Genomic DNA, 16,283 nt, shown 5'->3' on the forward strand with positions numbered 1-16,283 from the left:
GCAAAATAAAGGCTGATAAAGATGAATGCTTTGTATTGCAGCTAACATTTAGATTAGTTTATCTTTTTCCATCAGTGAGAATTAATTTTTCTTTAATTGTGAAAGAGGGCCAAGCAAAATCTTCCAAGGACCCCCAATGGCCCCCGGGCCACACTTTGAGCATCCACTAATTTCCTTTTATTCCACTGACTTGAGAAATGTTTTAATTACCAGGAAAAAAAGGAACTTTTTTTCCACAAACGACTGTCTTCTTGTAAACAACACAACCATCATGTGACATAAATAAAAATCTGTTAGGCAGAGGAATGAAAAAAACAAAACAGGAAAAACTTTTTAATTAATCGAGCTTACAGTTACAAGCTGTGTTTGTGTGCCGGGGGTTAGGAGATGCCATAATAACGTTGGTGACATGATGAAAGCATATATAAAAAATAAAAATTAAAGAACAAAGTTCTCATTCGGTGTTTGCGAATGTCACAGACCAAATGTGCTTTGACCAAACGCATCATCGCCTTTGGTCTCAGTGCATGAAACACAACTGACTGACGATTCACACATACTGATTAAACAAACCGTTGTTTCTAGATGTGTCAAATTGGTGATGTGGAGTAAATAGCAGTGAGTGTCCGACCAAGTAAACGTCTCAGCGGTCGGTCTGCAACCTTAGCTTCAAAGTTGTTCATGCAGATTCAAATACTGGATTCTTACCCGAGTGGTTTTTACATCTAGCGCACTGCGACACACAACTACGCCTTTCCAAAAATGCTAATGATAATAATTATAGTCAACTCAAAGACGCACGCTTACATACACTCACACTTTCCAAGCCAACAACATTCTCGCTCCAAATTTCGTGACGGTTGGTGCTTTCGGGTAAATTCAAGGAGCAGGGCTGCACATGGCGTGGATACCGGAGATAAAAAGAAAGACATTGAGAAGTAATTTGGCGAAAGTGAGGAGGAGTAGAGGGAGGCGGAGGCGGGACGCTGATGTGATGGCGTGAAGGTAACGTGGGCAGGCTCGGTTACCCCTATAATGTCCGCATTCATTAAATTAAATTACTTCTTCACTCCAGTTAATCCACACACAGCCGATTCCGTCCTTGCCGGCGTCGCCATCACTGCACCGCTTGCTCGTTGGCAGTGCTACCGGAGTCCTGAGGCTTCATCACGTCGGGGAGTTCGGGGGGGCTGGAGAAGGCCTCGATGTGCAGCTGCTCAAACATCTCATCTGCAGGGGAAGCGGAGAAACATGAGCCTCGCAGTGACAGCGGAGCATAAAACATGTCAGAGAGCTGGAGGAAAACACATCGGTCTCAGAACAAGAGGAATTAGCTGGGCTGCTTAACAACAAGGTGACTGACTGGATGTCGACAACTTTCAACTGCAGAGGGAGTGAATAAAGAGCTCTGGCAGTATTTACTCTGTAAATCTGCAGTTTGAAACTTACCAAAAAATATGTTTTTATATATTTGTTGAAGCCGTCACCATATCATGTCAATAATTTATGAGACACATAATCTGAAAACTAATGTGTGAGTTCTACTAGTGCTAACTAAAAGCAACCAATCAGAGCCAGGGGTGGGTCTTAGCGCTGTCAATCATGCCGTGTGTGCCCCCTAGCAGAGCCTGAATGCTCAGGCTAGTTAGCATAGCCACCGATGCCGGCGGATAAGTGGTTTTCCTGTAACTATAAGTTGTTTCTCCACCATTAGCACATTCATGAAGTTGACTGACAGCGCTAAGTCCCGCCTCCTGGCTTTGATTGGTTGTTCTTGGTCTGCAGCAGTGCATTTCTTAAGATATTAGCTCAGTGAGGAGGAGATTGATCTTTTCAAAAATTATTTGTCTCATATTGAACTGTCACAACATGGTGACAGTTTTCACAAAAATGCAGAAAACATATTTTTTGAAGAAGTTACAAATTGCAGCTTTAATGACAAGATGACTGATTGGATGTAAACACCTTTGAACTGCAGAGGGAGTGAATAAAGAGCTCTGGGAGTATTCATCCATCAGACTGAAAACCCTACAGGGCCTTAAAGCTGCAGTACGTAACTTTTATAAAGAATGTTTTTATCTGTTATAACTGTCACCATGTTTGCTTAGACAGATAATCTGTGAAAAGATCGATCTTCTCCACCTCTTGTCTATTGGTTGCTCTGATTGGTTGTCTAAAAACAACCAATCAGAGCCAGGAGGAGGGGCTTCTAACTGTCAATCAATCTAATGGACGTGCTGGTAAGTCTGGTAATGGTGGAGAAGCCACTTAACGTAACAGGAAAACCATTTATCAACCGTCATCTGTGTCCATGCAAACTAGCCTCAGCATTCATGACAGACCCTGCTGAGCGTCGCACAGAGATGATTGACAGCGCTAAGACCCGCCTCCTGGCTCTGATTGGTAGTTTCTAGTTAGCACTGACAGATAGCAGAGGAGCTTGATTTTTTTTCCTTTTATGCTTTTAGCTTTAATATTTAAGTAAAAAACTTTTTTCTTTGAGAAATCTGATCTACTACTTAGAGGTAATAAATTTAACTTACTTTTTAAATGCTTTTTTTTATTACTAGATTTTATTTTTATGTTTTTTTCTTAAATCATATTTTGCTCTAGTTTTACACTTTCAAGAGATCCATTTATTTTGCTAACTTATTTGTGGAAATTGGACAAAAAGATGTTTAAATATTTTTAGATAGTTTCCTTACAAAAAATACACATTAACTAGCAAACAAGTATGTTTGGATTCCACTTCTTGCTATTCTATCCAAAGGATTTGTGATTTAGTTAACCAAGAGAACGCAAGATGAGACGTTAGATTTCCTAGCTCAGAAAAACAAAGCCTTAAAAATACTAACTAAAGCACATAAACATATTCCTGAGCTTTAGAGACAAACGCATAGATAAAACAATATTTACCATTTACACGGAAGGCCAGACCAACTGTAGCTGGTGCTTGAGGTCTGGCAGTCTGGTTGGTGAATCCACAGTCTCCCAGAGTTTTACTGTCCTCTAGTAACTGATCATCCTGAAGAAAGAAAACGAAACCCATAACAAACAGGAAGCAGCGCAGGAAACCGCTCCAATAAACATGATTTCAGGACTGCGTGCTCCTGAGGTTTAAACTCACTTTGTAGAGCCGCTGGTCCTCAGGAGTTCTTTTAAGTATTCCTTCAACAATACGCTTCAGCTCATACACGGTGGTGCATTCCTTGGCGTCTGTGAAGATTGTCGTCTTGTGACGCCTGATCATTAGGAACACGTCCTTGAAGATAATCAGCACAATCATATGTTGTTGTTTGTTACAGATTGTTGTTGATCTTTGAAAAACATGGCATTATCAGTTTGATTCAGACTTTGGTTTAAACATGTTTAGTTTCTTGAGGGTTATTAAAATGTACTTCTTTTTTTTTAAATAAAGAAGTAGCTAGTTTTTCAAAGTGTGATTTTTATGTTTTAGATACTGAAAAAAGGGAAAACAAGACTAGAAACTAACATGTTTCCATATTAAACCTTTTCAAACTTGGAAAGTAGCGCAAAAAAAGTGAATCACAAATCCTCATCACAATATCATGGTGTGCTGTATTAGATACCGAATTTGGTAGAAAACTACATTTTAAGAAACTTGTGTTCACACTTTCCATATGCTGAACACATTTAGTCAGAAGAAGGAACTCTCACTTCATTTAATGTCCACTTCTGAGTTGGCAAATCTCATGTTTAAGATAGAAAAGTGTCAGAAAAATTCTGATTAATACTAATCAATATTGTTATAGCTATTAAAAAGTGAGAAAAATCTTGATTTAATACTTTTCTCAACATTCTATGAAAATATTTTCCTATAAATGACCTGATTAACAGATTTTTCACATATGTGAATAAACAGAAAGTTTTGATTATGTCTAGGGATTTCAAATGAAGCAAAATGGTAAAAGCTGCCATTTCCAATTTTATAACTCGCTAAAGAGAAGACACTTAGTGGAGGTTGGAGTGACTAGATTGTCATTTTTAAATGTTTACAAAAGGTACAAATCCATTAACTTAATCTGATATTTAATAAACTCAAATACAATCGTTACTTGATGTACTGACTTCTTATTTTAGACTCAATTCATAAATAGGGAAGGAAATAAAACAGATTTTTCAGTAATTGGCAAGTAGAGCACTGATCAATAAGTCAAATATTGGGACATTCTTTTGTATTAGATACAAATTTAAAGTGGTAATCATCTTAGTAATCAAAAACAATGTAAAAGCAGACACAAAAATAAACCAAACAGTAAATGATAGCTGTGTCTTCGTTAAAACAAGCAATTCTAAATTACTTAGATAACATTCCAACTATAGTTTTTGCATCACAGGATAGCATAGCATTTTTATTTTCGATTTTCACTTCAGGTGTTTTCATTTTAACATTTAGTTTTGTTATGTACTCATAGCACAAAGAAATTAACACAGAAGTCTTCCCAACAAATCGGTATAAGGATACAGTTAAGGCTGCGGACAAAACATTGATTGACAAAGAATAATACCTAGCTCTTTCAACGCACACTTAGCTGTAAGCTAGCACGTATCCAGTTTGAGTATGCCGTTAAAATAAAGGCAGGTCGTAAAAAGCAACGTTGGATACTTGACAGATAAAGTAGAATAGTTTTCGGCTGCCCGTAGTTAGCCTAATGTTGTAGCAAACTTGTTAGCATTACACACATTAGCGATAAGACAACCAAGCTAACACAGCCAGTTTAGCTTGAACAGGCTAACAAAACCAAAGATAATATAGCATTATATTACATTAACACTTTCATGTAAGACAATTGGTGTTAATTCCGTTAAGGCAGTTCAAGACTAATCACGTAAAATAACCGTTAAACAAAGTTACCATTTCAAGGGATCAGCTAGCTAGCCAGTTACGCCAGCCCCGACTGTACTGCACCAACGCTTGCGGATATTGCGCAACGTACGTGCAGTTACGTCGCACTACGCAACGCTGCGTAAACTGTTCAGAATTTGGCGCGAGCAGGTGATTATGAGCTGAAAGAGGACTGTACGCTCAGCTCTGGGAGCAGATACCAACAAACAAATTATTTTCTACTGGAAGAAATCAGGAAAACTGGATTATGGTTGGTGTCATGTTACTAATTTAATGTTGTTTAGTAAACCCAGAGGTGTCAGAGGGCGGAAAGGGGGTTTGACGGGGCGGTAGTTAGCTAGCGACGTTAAGTCTGCAGCTGCTCCGCCTGCGTTGTTATTGTTAGCTACAGGTTTTACAGCTTTGACAGTTGTCCACGTTTATGGCAATTGAGCCAATTTTAATCGACAACATTGTTAACTCTCAGTGAAGTCAATGAGTTCATTGCAATTGCTACAGTTTTACAGTGTTTGTATATTTGAAACCTGTTGATTTAGTTCAGTTTTAGCTTTATTTTTGTACTTGTCTCGTTTTTAGATCAACTATTTCCCAGACTATAGAAGCCGAAGATGGCCATGGTTGGTGAAGCATAAACCAAAAATGTGTCACAAATGAATTGATGTATGTCATACTTTTAAACTCTGTGCTAAATCAAATTAATAAAGTAGACATTCCAGATCTAGAAATGCATTGCTTAGTTTTTCTGGTTTTCTTTGATGTCTGACCTTTTATTTTCAATTTTGAGCAACAAATTTAGCAAAAAGTTAAGTAATAACAAGATAAGTTGGATATCTCAAGTTGATTACATCTGATTACAAGGCCAGTACTCTCCATAACATAATAATTTAAGAGTTTTACTCAACAAAACAAGACAGTTTGCAACATTTAGAAATTTTGTAAGTGTTTTTTAATGCTTTTGTTCTTAATTTAAGATCATCAGAAAAAAAATGCTCTAAGTCTTTGTTTTGTTGCCTTTTTTGTAGTTAATAAACCGGGTTAAAAAGATGAAATTAAATCAATATTTGGATGATTTTAAAGATCTCTCAAATATTGAATAATCAGTTTTGAATTTTGAAATTAAATGTGTATTTTGGTGGGAAGGAATGTGTAAATTGTTACAGATCCAAAACTTTAAAATAAATTTGGAGGTTTGCTTAATAAATTAAATTTAGCAACATTTCTTTGTATCAACTGGGAAAATTTTTTAACAAAATGTAGTCAATTCTGAGCAATTAAAAAAAAGGATTTAATTCGCTCTTTGTTTGAAAACGTCAGCTGTATTTAGTGAGCTGTAATAAATTAACTAACCGCCGCATTTCTAGATCTTGAATGTTTACTGTAATAATTTTACTTAGTGTAGGGTTTAGAAGTATGACATATATCATTTAACTTACTACACATTTTTTCCGTCTACAAACACACATTATTCTTGAAGTAAAGTCATGGGCCACACAAAATCAGTCCAGGGGCCGAAAATGGCCCCCGGGCCACACTTTGGTCACCTCTTCGTAATTAGCTGCCCTATTAAACAGGAGGCCTTTGGGCTGCTAAACCTGTTAGCTGCTGATCTTCAGGCAAGTTAGACTTTATAATCAACAAATGAGGTCATTGCAACATCGTGAGTCTAAATGACAAATTAAAGCAACAAAACGTCTTAAAACATCAAATCTTTTTCTCTTTGTAACAAATTCTTCGGGTTTGGACTCTTTTTCTTCTCAGTTAATTGGCTCAGAATCAAATCTGTTTCCAGCCTTTTAATGTTTTGTTTTTATATCTTCCAGCAGAGTTGGGTAGAAATTATTTAAATTTGCTGGAACAAATTTACTTTTAAGGGTATTTTTACTGAGCTGTACTTTTTACTTGTACTTGAATAATTTTATTATGAAGTATTTCTACTCTTAAAATTTTTGGATTCTCTACCCACTTAATGACAAACAAACAAGTTTTAACCAAAGATTCACCAGACACAGACACACACCTGCAGTTTTTGTTAAAGTTTAATTTTTTTTTTATTGAAAGAAACTGACTGGGAAAAATGTTCTTTTGCCTGATTTTGTTATTTTTTCTTGCTTATATGAAGTATTGTCATTTTGATTCTAAAATTCCAACACCTTCACTTAACTTTCTATTTTGTTCTGTCTGATTATGTAATTTTTAAATATGAAATGATTGATAATTTGATCAGTTACTCAGTACTTGAGTAGACTTTTCACCAAATACCTTTTTACTGAAATAATTTCTTGGATGAATACTTTTTACTTTTGCTTGAGTAAAAATATATTGAAGTAGTGCTACTCTTACTCCAGTACAACTTCTGGTTACTCTGTTTTCCAGCCCGCCACCTTGATTGAACAGAACTGAAGAAATCCTCCCACCATGTCAGTTGCCGTGGAAACTACGACGTCCAGGGCTCCCCTCCCCATCCCGGCGCACCTCTGCCACGCAGAGCAGTCCTTCTCCCTCAAAAAGCGCAGATTCCCGTTTTCCTCGTCGTCCACATCCAACGCCTCCTGCTCCTCCCCTCCTCGAGGTTCCTACTCTCTCCCTCCGCTGCCGCCCTCCAAAGGATGCCCGCCTCTGAGCAGGATGTTCCCTCAGCATCAGTCGCCGTGGACGCCGCTGTCCGATTCGCTCAGTAAATCTCCCCCTCCCAGCTCTGTGTATGATCCCAGTAAGCATACGTCCTATTTTGGTCAGTGCTTCACTAATTTGGGTCTTCTTGGAAGAGGATCCTTTGGAGAGGTCTACAAGGTGAGCAATATTAGAATTGGTAAACATTAAGACCGAAACGATTAATTGTGATTAATGAAAGAATGAACTAAGTTAGTAGTTGATTAATTGTTAACTGGAGTAAACAAACTCCAAAAAAGGGTCATCGGTTGATAGAACAACACACTTAGAGCAGTAATTAAGCCAAAACTCTACAAAAATATTTACATTTTGCATTTAAGAGAAAATACTTTCTACCCAGATCCCCTCAAGTGGCAATTTTAGCTTCACCTAGTTCAAATTCTGTGAAATAATTACATATTAAGCATCTTTATTATTCAGTTGTTAATCTGTCTATCCAAAAATTAGGACTGAAACGATTAGTTGTGATTAATCTGATTAATGAAATAATTGTCAACTAAGTTAATTATAGACTAATTAACTGGAGTATAAATCCTCAACAATAAAAGGCAGAGCTGAAGGTGGAGTTTCAGAAAGAGCAGGAGCTTCTTAAAGAGACAGAGCCCCAATTTCAAGATGTTAAAATTTCTAAGTCATTTTTGAAATTTACAGCATTTTTATAACAACTGAAGGTAACATTGTGCTATAAAATGATACTACATGCCTGGAAAACACATGATACTTCCCCTTTAAGCATTTTTTGTATTTTTGCAGGTGCAAAACAACAAAGACGGGCGACTGTACGCCGTGAAGCGCTCCGCCCAGCGCTTCAGGGGTAACGGCGAGAGGCAGCGAAGCGTTAAGGAAGCCAGGAACCACGAGCGAATTTGTCCTCACCCTCATGTTCTGGATTTTTTGGCAGCGTGGGAAGAGAGCGGCCGTCTGTACATTCAGACGGAGCTGTGCAGCACCAGCCTGCTGCTGCACGCCGAGAACAAGCCTCCTGGCCCAGGTCAGCCTTAAAACATCTTCATTCAGAAACTGAATCGTTTCTTCACCCGCTGACCGCCATTTTGTTTCTGGTTGATCCAGATGAGCCGGCGGCATGGGGCTACCTGTGCGACCTCCTTTCTGCCCTGCAGCACCTGCATTCTCATGGTTTTGTGCATTTGGACCTCAAACCCGCCAACGTCCTGATCACAGATTCTGGGCGGCTCAAACTGGGAGACTTCGGGCTTCTGTTGGAGGTCAACCAGACCGGCGCCGAGTCCAAAAACAGGAAGACGAAGGAGGACGTCCAGGAGGGAGACCCGCGATACATGGCGCCGGAGCTGCTGCGCGGGGAGTACGGACCTGCAGCGGATGTTTTTAGGTACAGCAGGGCAGAAATGGGGAATGTTAAAGGGGACCTATTATGCAAACCTCATATTTAGCAATTTTTTTATGCTTCTATTTGGTTCTAAATAACAACTCAAAAAAACAAACAATTATTGTATTGTTTATCATTTATTGTGATAGATTTCTAAATTTGATTTATTGTTATGATAAATTCCAATTAACGATGTTAAAGCCCCTCAAAACTGTCCTTATTGTCAGGATAGATACTTTTAATATTTTCTTCATCGTTTGTTTGATGAAAGCATCAATAGATGCCAATAATTTGAAAATACATTTACTCTGTCCAGTTTAGTGATAGAAATCACACTTCTTTATTATAGTTGTTGACTTAACATCCAGTTATTACTTGCTGCATTCTCATTAGCTGTGCAGGAGGATCTACTAATGCTTTTCAAAGATGTGTAGTTACATATTTCGCATTTGTTTGACGCCGTATTAGGGCCATTGGAAATGGGAGGAAAGAAGAGAAGTAAATTCTCGCCATAGCACTCAGAAATTGTAAGATTAATCTCAGAATTTTTCTAGAAAATACTTGCAGATTTCTGTTTGAAAAGTCAAAAATTTGCTAGAAATTCAGAAAAACTTGACTTTTGAAATTCAGAAGATAAAAAAAACATTCTAGGAAATTTGATTTTTTTTCTAGCAAATTCACAACTTTTCAAACTCAGAAATTGTCTTATTTTTTTCTAGAAAAAAATTCTAACATTAATTTCAAAATGTCCAGTAAATGTTTGACTTTTCAAACTCTAAAGTTTTCTTCTTTTTTAGAAAATTTTTTAGATTTCTCAGCAGAAATTTACTCCCCTTTTTTTCTATCTACAAACCTTGAGCTGGGGGGCGTGGCCAACAGCAGCTTACTAGGATTTAAAGTGACAGAACCCGAATTCTGAAGGAGCTCAAAATAGGCAAAACTGATCAGACTAAATTCTCATTACTTAATGATTTTGTGAAAAAAGTGTAATATACATGTTTTGTATAGAACACAAACCTAACCTAACCTGTTCACAATGGGTCACCCTTAAACACTCATAGTTTAAGTTTAATAAAAACTCCTTTTTATGCTCTTAGTTTGGGTGTTTCTATTCTGGAGCTCGCCTGTAACCTTGAAGTTCCAAACGGCGGCGAAGGATGGCAGCAGCTCCGACAGGGCCACCTTCCCTCGGAGTTCACCAACGGTAACATCCGCCCTCCGTCTGCCAGCGATGAATCTATCCAGATAAAATAAGGAGTCTTTTTTCTGCCTGTGTTTCCAGGCCTGTCTGTTGAGCTTCAGTCAGTCCTGAGGATGATGCTGGCCCCACAACCGAGTGAAAGACCAACCGTCTCTCAGCTTCTCGCTCTGCCGTGCGTCAGGAAGCGCAGATGGAAAAGGCGGATTTACCTGATGGTGGCTGAGACCATGCTGACACTGGTCTCCTTCTGCCAAGTACTGGTTCCAGTCTGCATTCTGCATCATAAATACATTTAATCAACGCAAAGGTTTTTAATGTTTGATTGTTTTCTCTACAGTTCGTGGTGAGCTTCGGTTGCAAGCTCCTCTCCTCGGTTCGCTTGCCGTTTCTGCCTTGTTGGTCGAAGCCGGAGCCGTGTACGCCGCCGAAGGACAGCTGGGACAGAGACGTGACGCTGTCCCTCAGTTCCCTGCATAACGACCCGGGAAGTCCAGAGGATGACGGAGTCTTTCTGCATCACTCTGACCCAGAACTTTCCCCCACCTTTTCCAGCAGGTACAGGATCATGTTGACACGTTTGTACACAAAAATTACTTTTAAGCATAATTAATAGTTTTTAGTAGGTTTCAGGTCGAGTATGTTTTGAAATATTTGCTTTAATTTTAGTATCCTTGTGCTTTTTATATAATAATAATAATATGATAATGAAGTTGTAATAATGCCAGAATAAAGTCATAATGATATGAGAATAATGTTGGAATTGTATGAGGAAAAACATCGTAATTATACAAGAAAGTTGTAGAGATACCAGAAAAAAATTGTAAAGCTACCAGAATAAAGTAATAATCATACAAGAATAAAGTCGGAATGATACGAGAACAGCCGTAGCGATGCAAGAACAGAGTTGCAATAAAATGAAAATAAAATCGGAACTTTGCTATCGTGAAGTTGAAATTATACAAGAATAAAGTCGTGATAATAAGAGAGTAAAGCTGTAAAATTACCAGAATGATGCGTATTATTTTATTTTTGTATTAATACCAGAATATATTCATATGGCAGTACAGTAATATGCAGAAATCACTGAAGTTGTCTGTTGAATAATCTTTTCATCATTTTGTTTTTTATTAAAGTTCATGAAGATATTTACAGTAGTTTTTTTTAACTAATATAAATTGTCTTACTCTCTTCTTTTTTTTGTTTTCACTTTTCCCCTCAGAATTAAATCCCGACTGTCAGTGGAAAGCACATCCACTCCTCTACCGGGTTCTCCAGTCCGCAGCCCGGTCCGGTCCACTCAGTCGGTTCTGGGCGGCTGGACGTCCAGCAATCTGCCTCTGACTCCAACCAGCTCCCACCTGAACGACTCCTGCCACAAACTCACCCCCAACGTCAGCCCCATACGCGCAGAGCGCCACCCGGGCTCCCCGTCCACCGCGTCCTCCGAGCGCCGCCGACACGGCCGGGTCCAGGCGGACGAGGCGCCGCCGCCTCGACCCAACTTTGAACCAAAGAACCTCCTCAGCCTGTTTGAGGAAACGACTCTGGAGGGACAGCCTTAAGGACATTTTTTCTTTTGCCTCTTTGGAACTAAAGAGTTTATTTTACGGCGCCCCCTAATGGACAGAGTGGGTTTTTTATTCGTTCCCTTGCAATGTATTAGCAATTTCTCTTTTGTACACAGTCACTGTGAAAACAAATGTCAATTTAAAAATGCAAATACTTGTAAAGTTCCTCAATGAAAAGCTGTTTATGCATTCTTAACTGATTGGAAATTGATCTATTAGTTCAGGCGAGTCCAAACCGCCTGGCGAGCCACAAAATTCATTAAATTAAAATGCAAACATTAATTTCTTTTTTTCTCATTTATTTTTATCAAATCTGTTTATCATTAGAGAACAAAGCATAAAAAGAGCTTCAGACTGAGGCCGTATTGTTAGAAAAACAGGGAATTTTCTCATTTTTGGGGTTATCAATTGTTTCTCCCATCCTTGACTTATTGGTTAGGGGCCGAACAAAATCATTTCAAGGGCCACAATTGGCCCCTGGGCCACACTTTGGACACCCCTGTATTAATGTTCATGTTTGTTTATGTAAGGTTGAGCTGGACGTGAAAAAAATGCCTTTTTTTTTTAGCAATTCAGACTGCCAACACAAAAAAGATGCAGTCAGATTACTTTATTGCTGTGAAAATAACTCAAAAATATTTCAAATAGTTTGAACTTTCTTTCCTTCTCATGTAAAGTTTCTGATTTTATCTCAGAAGTGATGGGAACGTTTTATCTTTTGCATTTTTCTCTGAAGTTAGTGATGCATTTGTATAGAAGAAAATATAAAACTTAAGATATTTCACTAACAACATATTAACATGCATGGAAAAACCTTATGTTGCAGCAGAAATACTTTCAGTTTTCAATATTGCCACATGAAACAACCAGTAAAAAGAGAAGTAATGTGTTCACTAGGAGGCGCCGCATTATTTAGTGTTGGGTTTTTGTGAACTTTTCTTTTTTCCTGCCATTTTTGCGGGTTCTTTTAGAGCGTATTTGATTTCAGGTAAAGGGTTTGAACGCGTAATCAGACCTTACAGCACTTTTTTTTTTAACGTTTGTGTTTGTGCGGATAGTTTCCCCAAATGGCTTGATTTACACTGAAATAAGTTACAGGTTGCATGATGGGCTGCAGAGTAAATTTGCTTATGGTCTGCAAGAAAGTACACTTAATTTGTGGTTCATGCTGTGGCTATAAAGCTTCGGAAAACATCAACTTTGACTTGTCTGGGTTTTTTTTTGTTTGTGGTTTAAATCTGAAATCAACAGAATTAAATGAATGAGTCTGTTTTACATCATTACCACTAGATGGCAGCCATATACTGAATGCTAGATGCCTGGGAATTATGAATATATTAACTGCTGGATGAAGTTATCTACCTTAAACATTCACCTTAAACTATGTGTCAAACAAGACACAACAATACTAGTACAACTATCGCTCATTTACAATTTTTGAGTCTTAAGCCTGATAATAAAAACAAGGCTTAATCAGTCCGACCCAACTTTCAACAGGATTTAGAAATCAATAGTTATAGTTTTTATCTTTTACTTTTTCATGTTGTTATAAATAAATAACCACAAAAATCAACAGATCCCCACATTTTTTCTGAGTTTATCAAAACTTTTTCTCAAAATTGGCCAAAAACATTTGGTGACCGCTGTCTCAGCCTCACCTGATGTCAAGTTATAGTCCATGACCGATAGAGTGATTAATAAAAGAAAACATTTAACATCATATATTAGCTCAAATATCGTAAAAATTCCTTACAAATATTTCTAAATTAGCGCCACAAAATCTGTGATGATTGCAGAAAAGCACAAAAACAATCCTGGACGGACTGATTAGTGTGAAAAGATGTTCAATATTATGTTATTTTAAGAATTATTGAATGCTGAAACACCTATATATTGATATTTTAACAACTGAATTGGTTTTTATCAGTACGATCTGGTGCAACAGGCCCTGTATGAACATTCAGATTTTGGCCCAAAATGGAAATGAGTTTGATGCCCTGATATTTGGGATAAAAACGAGTGAATCATGGACTATTTTGAATGTAAACAAGAATAAATAGTGAGATATTTGGTGGTGGAATGATGTCACACCACCAGCAAAGGAAGACTCTGTGATGTCACTGGCGATGCAGTCTGTGATGTCATCAACTGCAGAATTGTATGCAACACAATTCTGCATATTTTTCATTGCTTGCAATATCACTGACCAGTTCAGACGTGCGCAAAGCTCTTTCAGGTAGTTTACCGATCGACAACTTTAGTGATTGTATTGAGGAGAAATGTTTCACTTATTTCAGCAATACTGCAACAAAATGAACAAAATGCCCCAGGCAAGAACGGGAGGCCAGCAAGACCCCCAAGGCAGTTTCGCTCCTGCACACCCGAGAATCTTTCACGGGGAAATCCAAGAACTCAGCTACGCCCTGGAAATGGAGAGAGCCAGGAGGGTTGAAGACAACCAGAAACTGGCCCACCTGGAGCCTGATCTGGAAGAGACGAAACTCCAGTTAAAAAAGCAGGAAGCTCTCAAAGAAACATTGATCAACCAGGCCAAGGAGGCAAAGAGGGAACTTGAGAGACTAGAGAAGTTCAGCGATCCAGCAGTCCTTAACGCTGCGGTTCACAACGATGTGAAGTACATGAAGAAGAAGAACTTGCAACAAGACTGTGAGGAGTTAAAGGTGGCCCACCTCCTCAGCCGGGAGGCATTTGTAGCTGACATACAGGCTGAGAGAAAGAAACGTCTGGCCCTCCAAGAAGAACTGAACCAACTCCAGACTTTATACGAGGAGCTGTGTTCCCAGGATGAAGCAGATGATGCTCTGCTGAGCCAGGAGGCCGAGACACAAAAGTATGATGAAGCGAGGCTCAGTGAGGAACAACGGCTGCTGGAGAACTTGAGAGCTGAAAAGGATAAAATGTTTCAAGAAATGTCCCAAAAGATCACGTTCCTGCAAGGCAGTGAGAAACTTTTGCAGGAGGAATTAACTCAGCTCAGATGTTCACACAATGAGCTCAATTGTAGATACGAAAGGGACGTTTCTGGATTACAGCAAGACGTGCATAGATATCAGGAGGAAGTGAAACATGAGAAAGAGGCCAACATAGAAAGAGACAACAAGAATCTGCAGCTCATCAACAAGCTGAGAGCTGAAAAGGAGGAGCTCTTCCTAAAAATGGCTAGAGAAATCACTATTCTGAGAAAGAGAGAGAAGCAGATGCTGAACAAACTGGATCAGGTTCACATTTCGCACGAGGAGCTGAAACGTAGGTTTGAAAGAGACATTATGGATTTACAGCAGGAGGTTGAGACATACAAGCAGCAGGTAGAGCAGGAGAGAAAAGCTCACCTGGAGCAAACAGAGGAGGACAAGAAGCTTATAGACAATATGAGAGCTGAGAAGGAGGAGCTCCTCCACAAAATGTCAGGAGAAATTGAGACATACCAGCATCAGGTAGAGCAGGAGAGAAAAGCTCACCTGGAGAAAACAGAGGAGGACAAGAAGCTTCTAGAGAAGCTGAGAGCTGAATATGCCATCCTCCAAGAAGTAACAACATCAGAGAAGAAAATCCTGCATGACAAGGAAAGTAGTGCCAAGGCTGAGCTGGACAATGTTAACAGTTTGTACATGGAGCTAAACAGTCGGTTTGAAACCGAAGTAACTGCATTAAAACATCAAGCAGAAAAACACCAGGAGGAGCTCATTTGTGTAAAAAATGATTTACAAAAAGCGAGAGACGATCTGCTGCTGGCCGACAGTCTGAGAGCCGAGGAGGAAGGTTTCCAACAACATCCCATCACAGTTTCCCCAGAGAAGAAAGTAAACTCACAGAACCGAGTTAAAGTATTAAATCAAGAGGTTTCTTCAGAGGAGGATCTCTCAGGAGAACCTCTACCAGGTTCTTCCATGGATCCAGAATCCTCAGAAGAGACTCAGGTCGCTGGAGAAACCATCCTGGAGGATTTGGACAATCCAGATGGTAAAAAGAAAAAGTCTAAAAATTCATTTTGGAAGAAGGTACGAAACACTCTGGGATGGAAGAAGCCGAAAAAGAAACAAACAAGTGAAGACATTCAAGAACGTGTCTAAAGTTCTTGATTGTGATATTTATAGAAGGAGAAAGACGTGCAGGAGACGAACCGAGGACTGGAATCAAACGCATGGAGGTTGTAGCCTCTGTGAACGGGGCGCCATGCCACGCTCCGTCAAGACCAAATTTAAAAAGTTTTTCCCCCCATTGACAAACTAGAAAATAGATCCCTTCCCAACCAAATTGGAAAAAACGTGGGCAGCACGGTGGTGCAGCGGTTAGCGCTGCATCTTCACAGAGACCATCTGTGTGGAGTTTGCATGGTCTCCCCGTGTTTGCGTGGGTTTTCTCCGGGTGCTCCGGTTCCCCCACATCTCCTAAAACATGTCGGTCAGGTCAGTTGGTCACTGCAAATTGCCCCCAAAGATTTGAAGAAACCCCAAACACATGTGCAGCTTTATTGTTAAACTTTAAAACTAATTGAATTAGCCGTACGTTAGCCCTTTTCCCTTCGCTGCTTTAGCGCCGCAACAACACTGGGCTCAATTTTTATAGCAACGAATTGATTTAAGAGTTAAAATTTCTTCTTTTTATAGT

The 16,283-nt window shown here is 39.0% G+C and overlaps 2 protein-coding genes across 2 annotated transcripts; one reads left to right on the forward strand and one right to left on the reverse strand.

Moving 5' to 3' along the window:
- Positions 1-309: 309 nt before the first annotated feature.
- On the reverse strand, positions 310-4,956 carry elob (elongin B). Its single transcript, XM_005810602.2, has 4 exons — positions 4,877-4,956; positions 3,128-3,262; positions 2,917-3,025; positions 310-1,230 (listed from the first exon to the last, which is right to left on the reverse strand). Exons 1-4 carry the CDS (start codon positions 4,877-4,879, stop codon positions 1,118-1,120), a joined length of 360 nt encoding a protein of 119 aa, XP_005810659.1. The 5' UTR covers positions 4,880-4,956; the 3' UTR covers positions 310-1,117.
- A 52-nt stretch (positions 4,957-5,008) lies between these two features.
- Positions 5,009-11,936, forward strand: pkmyt1 (protein kinase, membrane associated tyrosine/threonine 1). Its single transcript, XM_023340496.1, has 8 exons — positions 5,009-5,117; positions 7,241-7,657; positions 8,291-8,528; positions 8,609-8,888; positions 9,983-10,089; positions 10,168-10,340; positions 10,424-10,641; positions 11,306-11,936. The coding sequence occupies exons 2-8, from the start codon at positions 7,283-7,285 to the stop codon at positions 11,646-11,648; spliced, it is 1,734 nt and encodes a 577-aa protein (XP_023196264.1). The 5' UTR covers positions 5,009-5,117; positions 7,241-7,282; the 3' UTR covers positions 11,649-11,936.
- The last annotated feature ends 4,347 nt before the right edge of the window (positions 11,937-16,283 follow it).

Source organism: Xiphophorus maculatus, chromosome 10, assembly GCF_002775205.1.
Source record: "Xiphophorus maculatus strain JP 163 A chromosome 10, X_maculatus-5.0-male, whole genome shotgun sequence".
NCBI classification, from domain to species: Eukaryota; Metazoa; Chordata; class Actinopteri; order Cyprinodontiformes; family Poeciliidae; genus Xiphophorus; species Xiphophorus maculatus.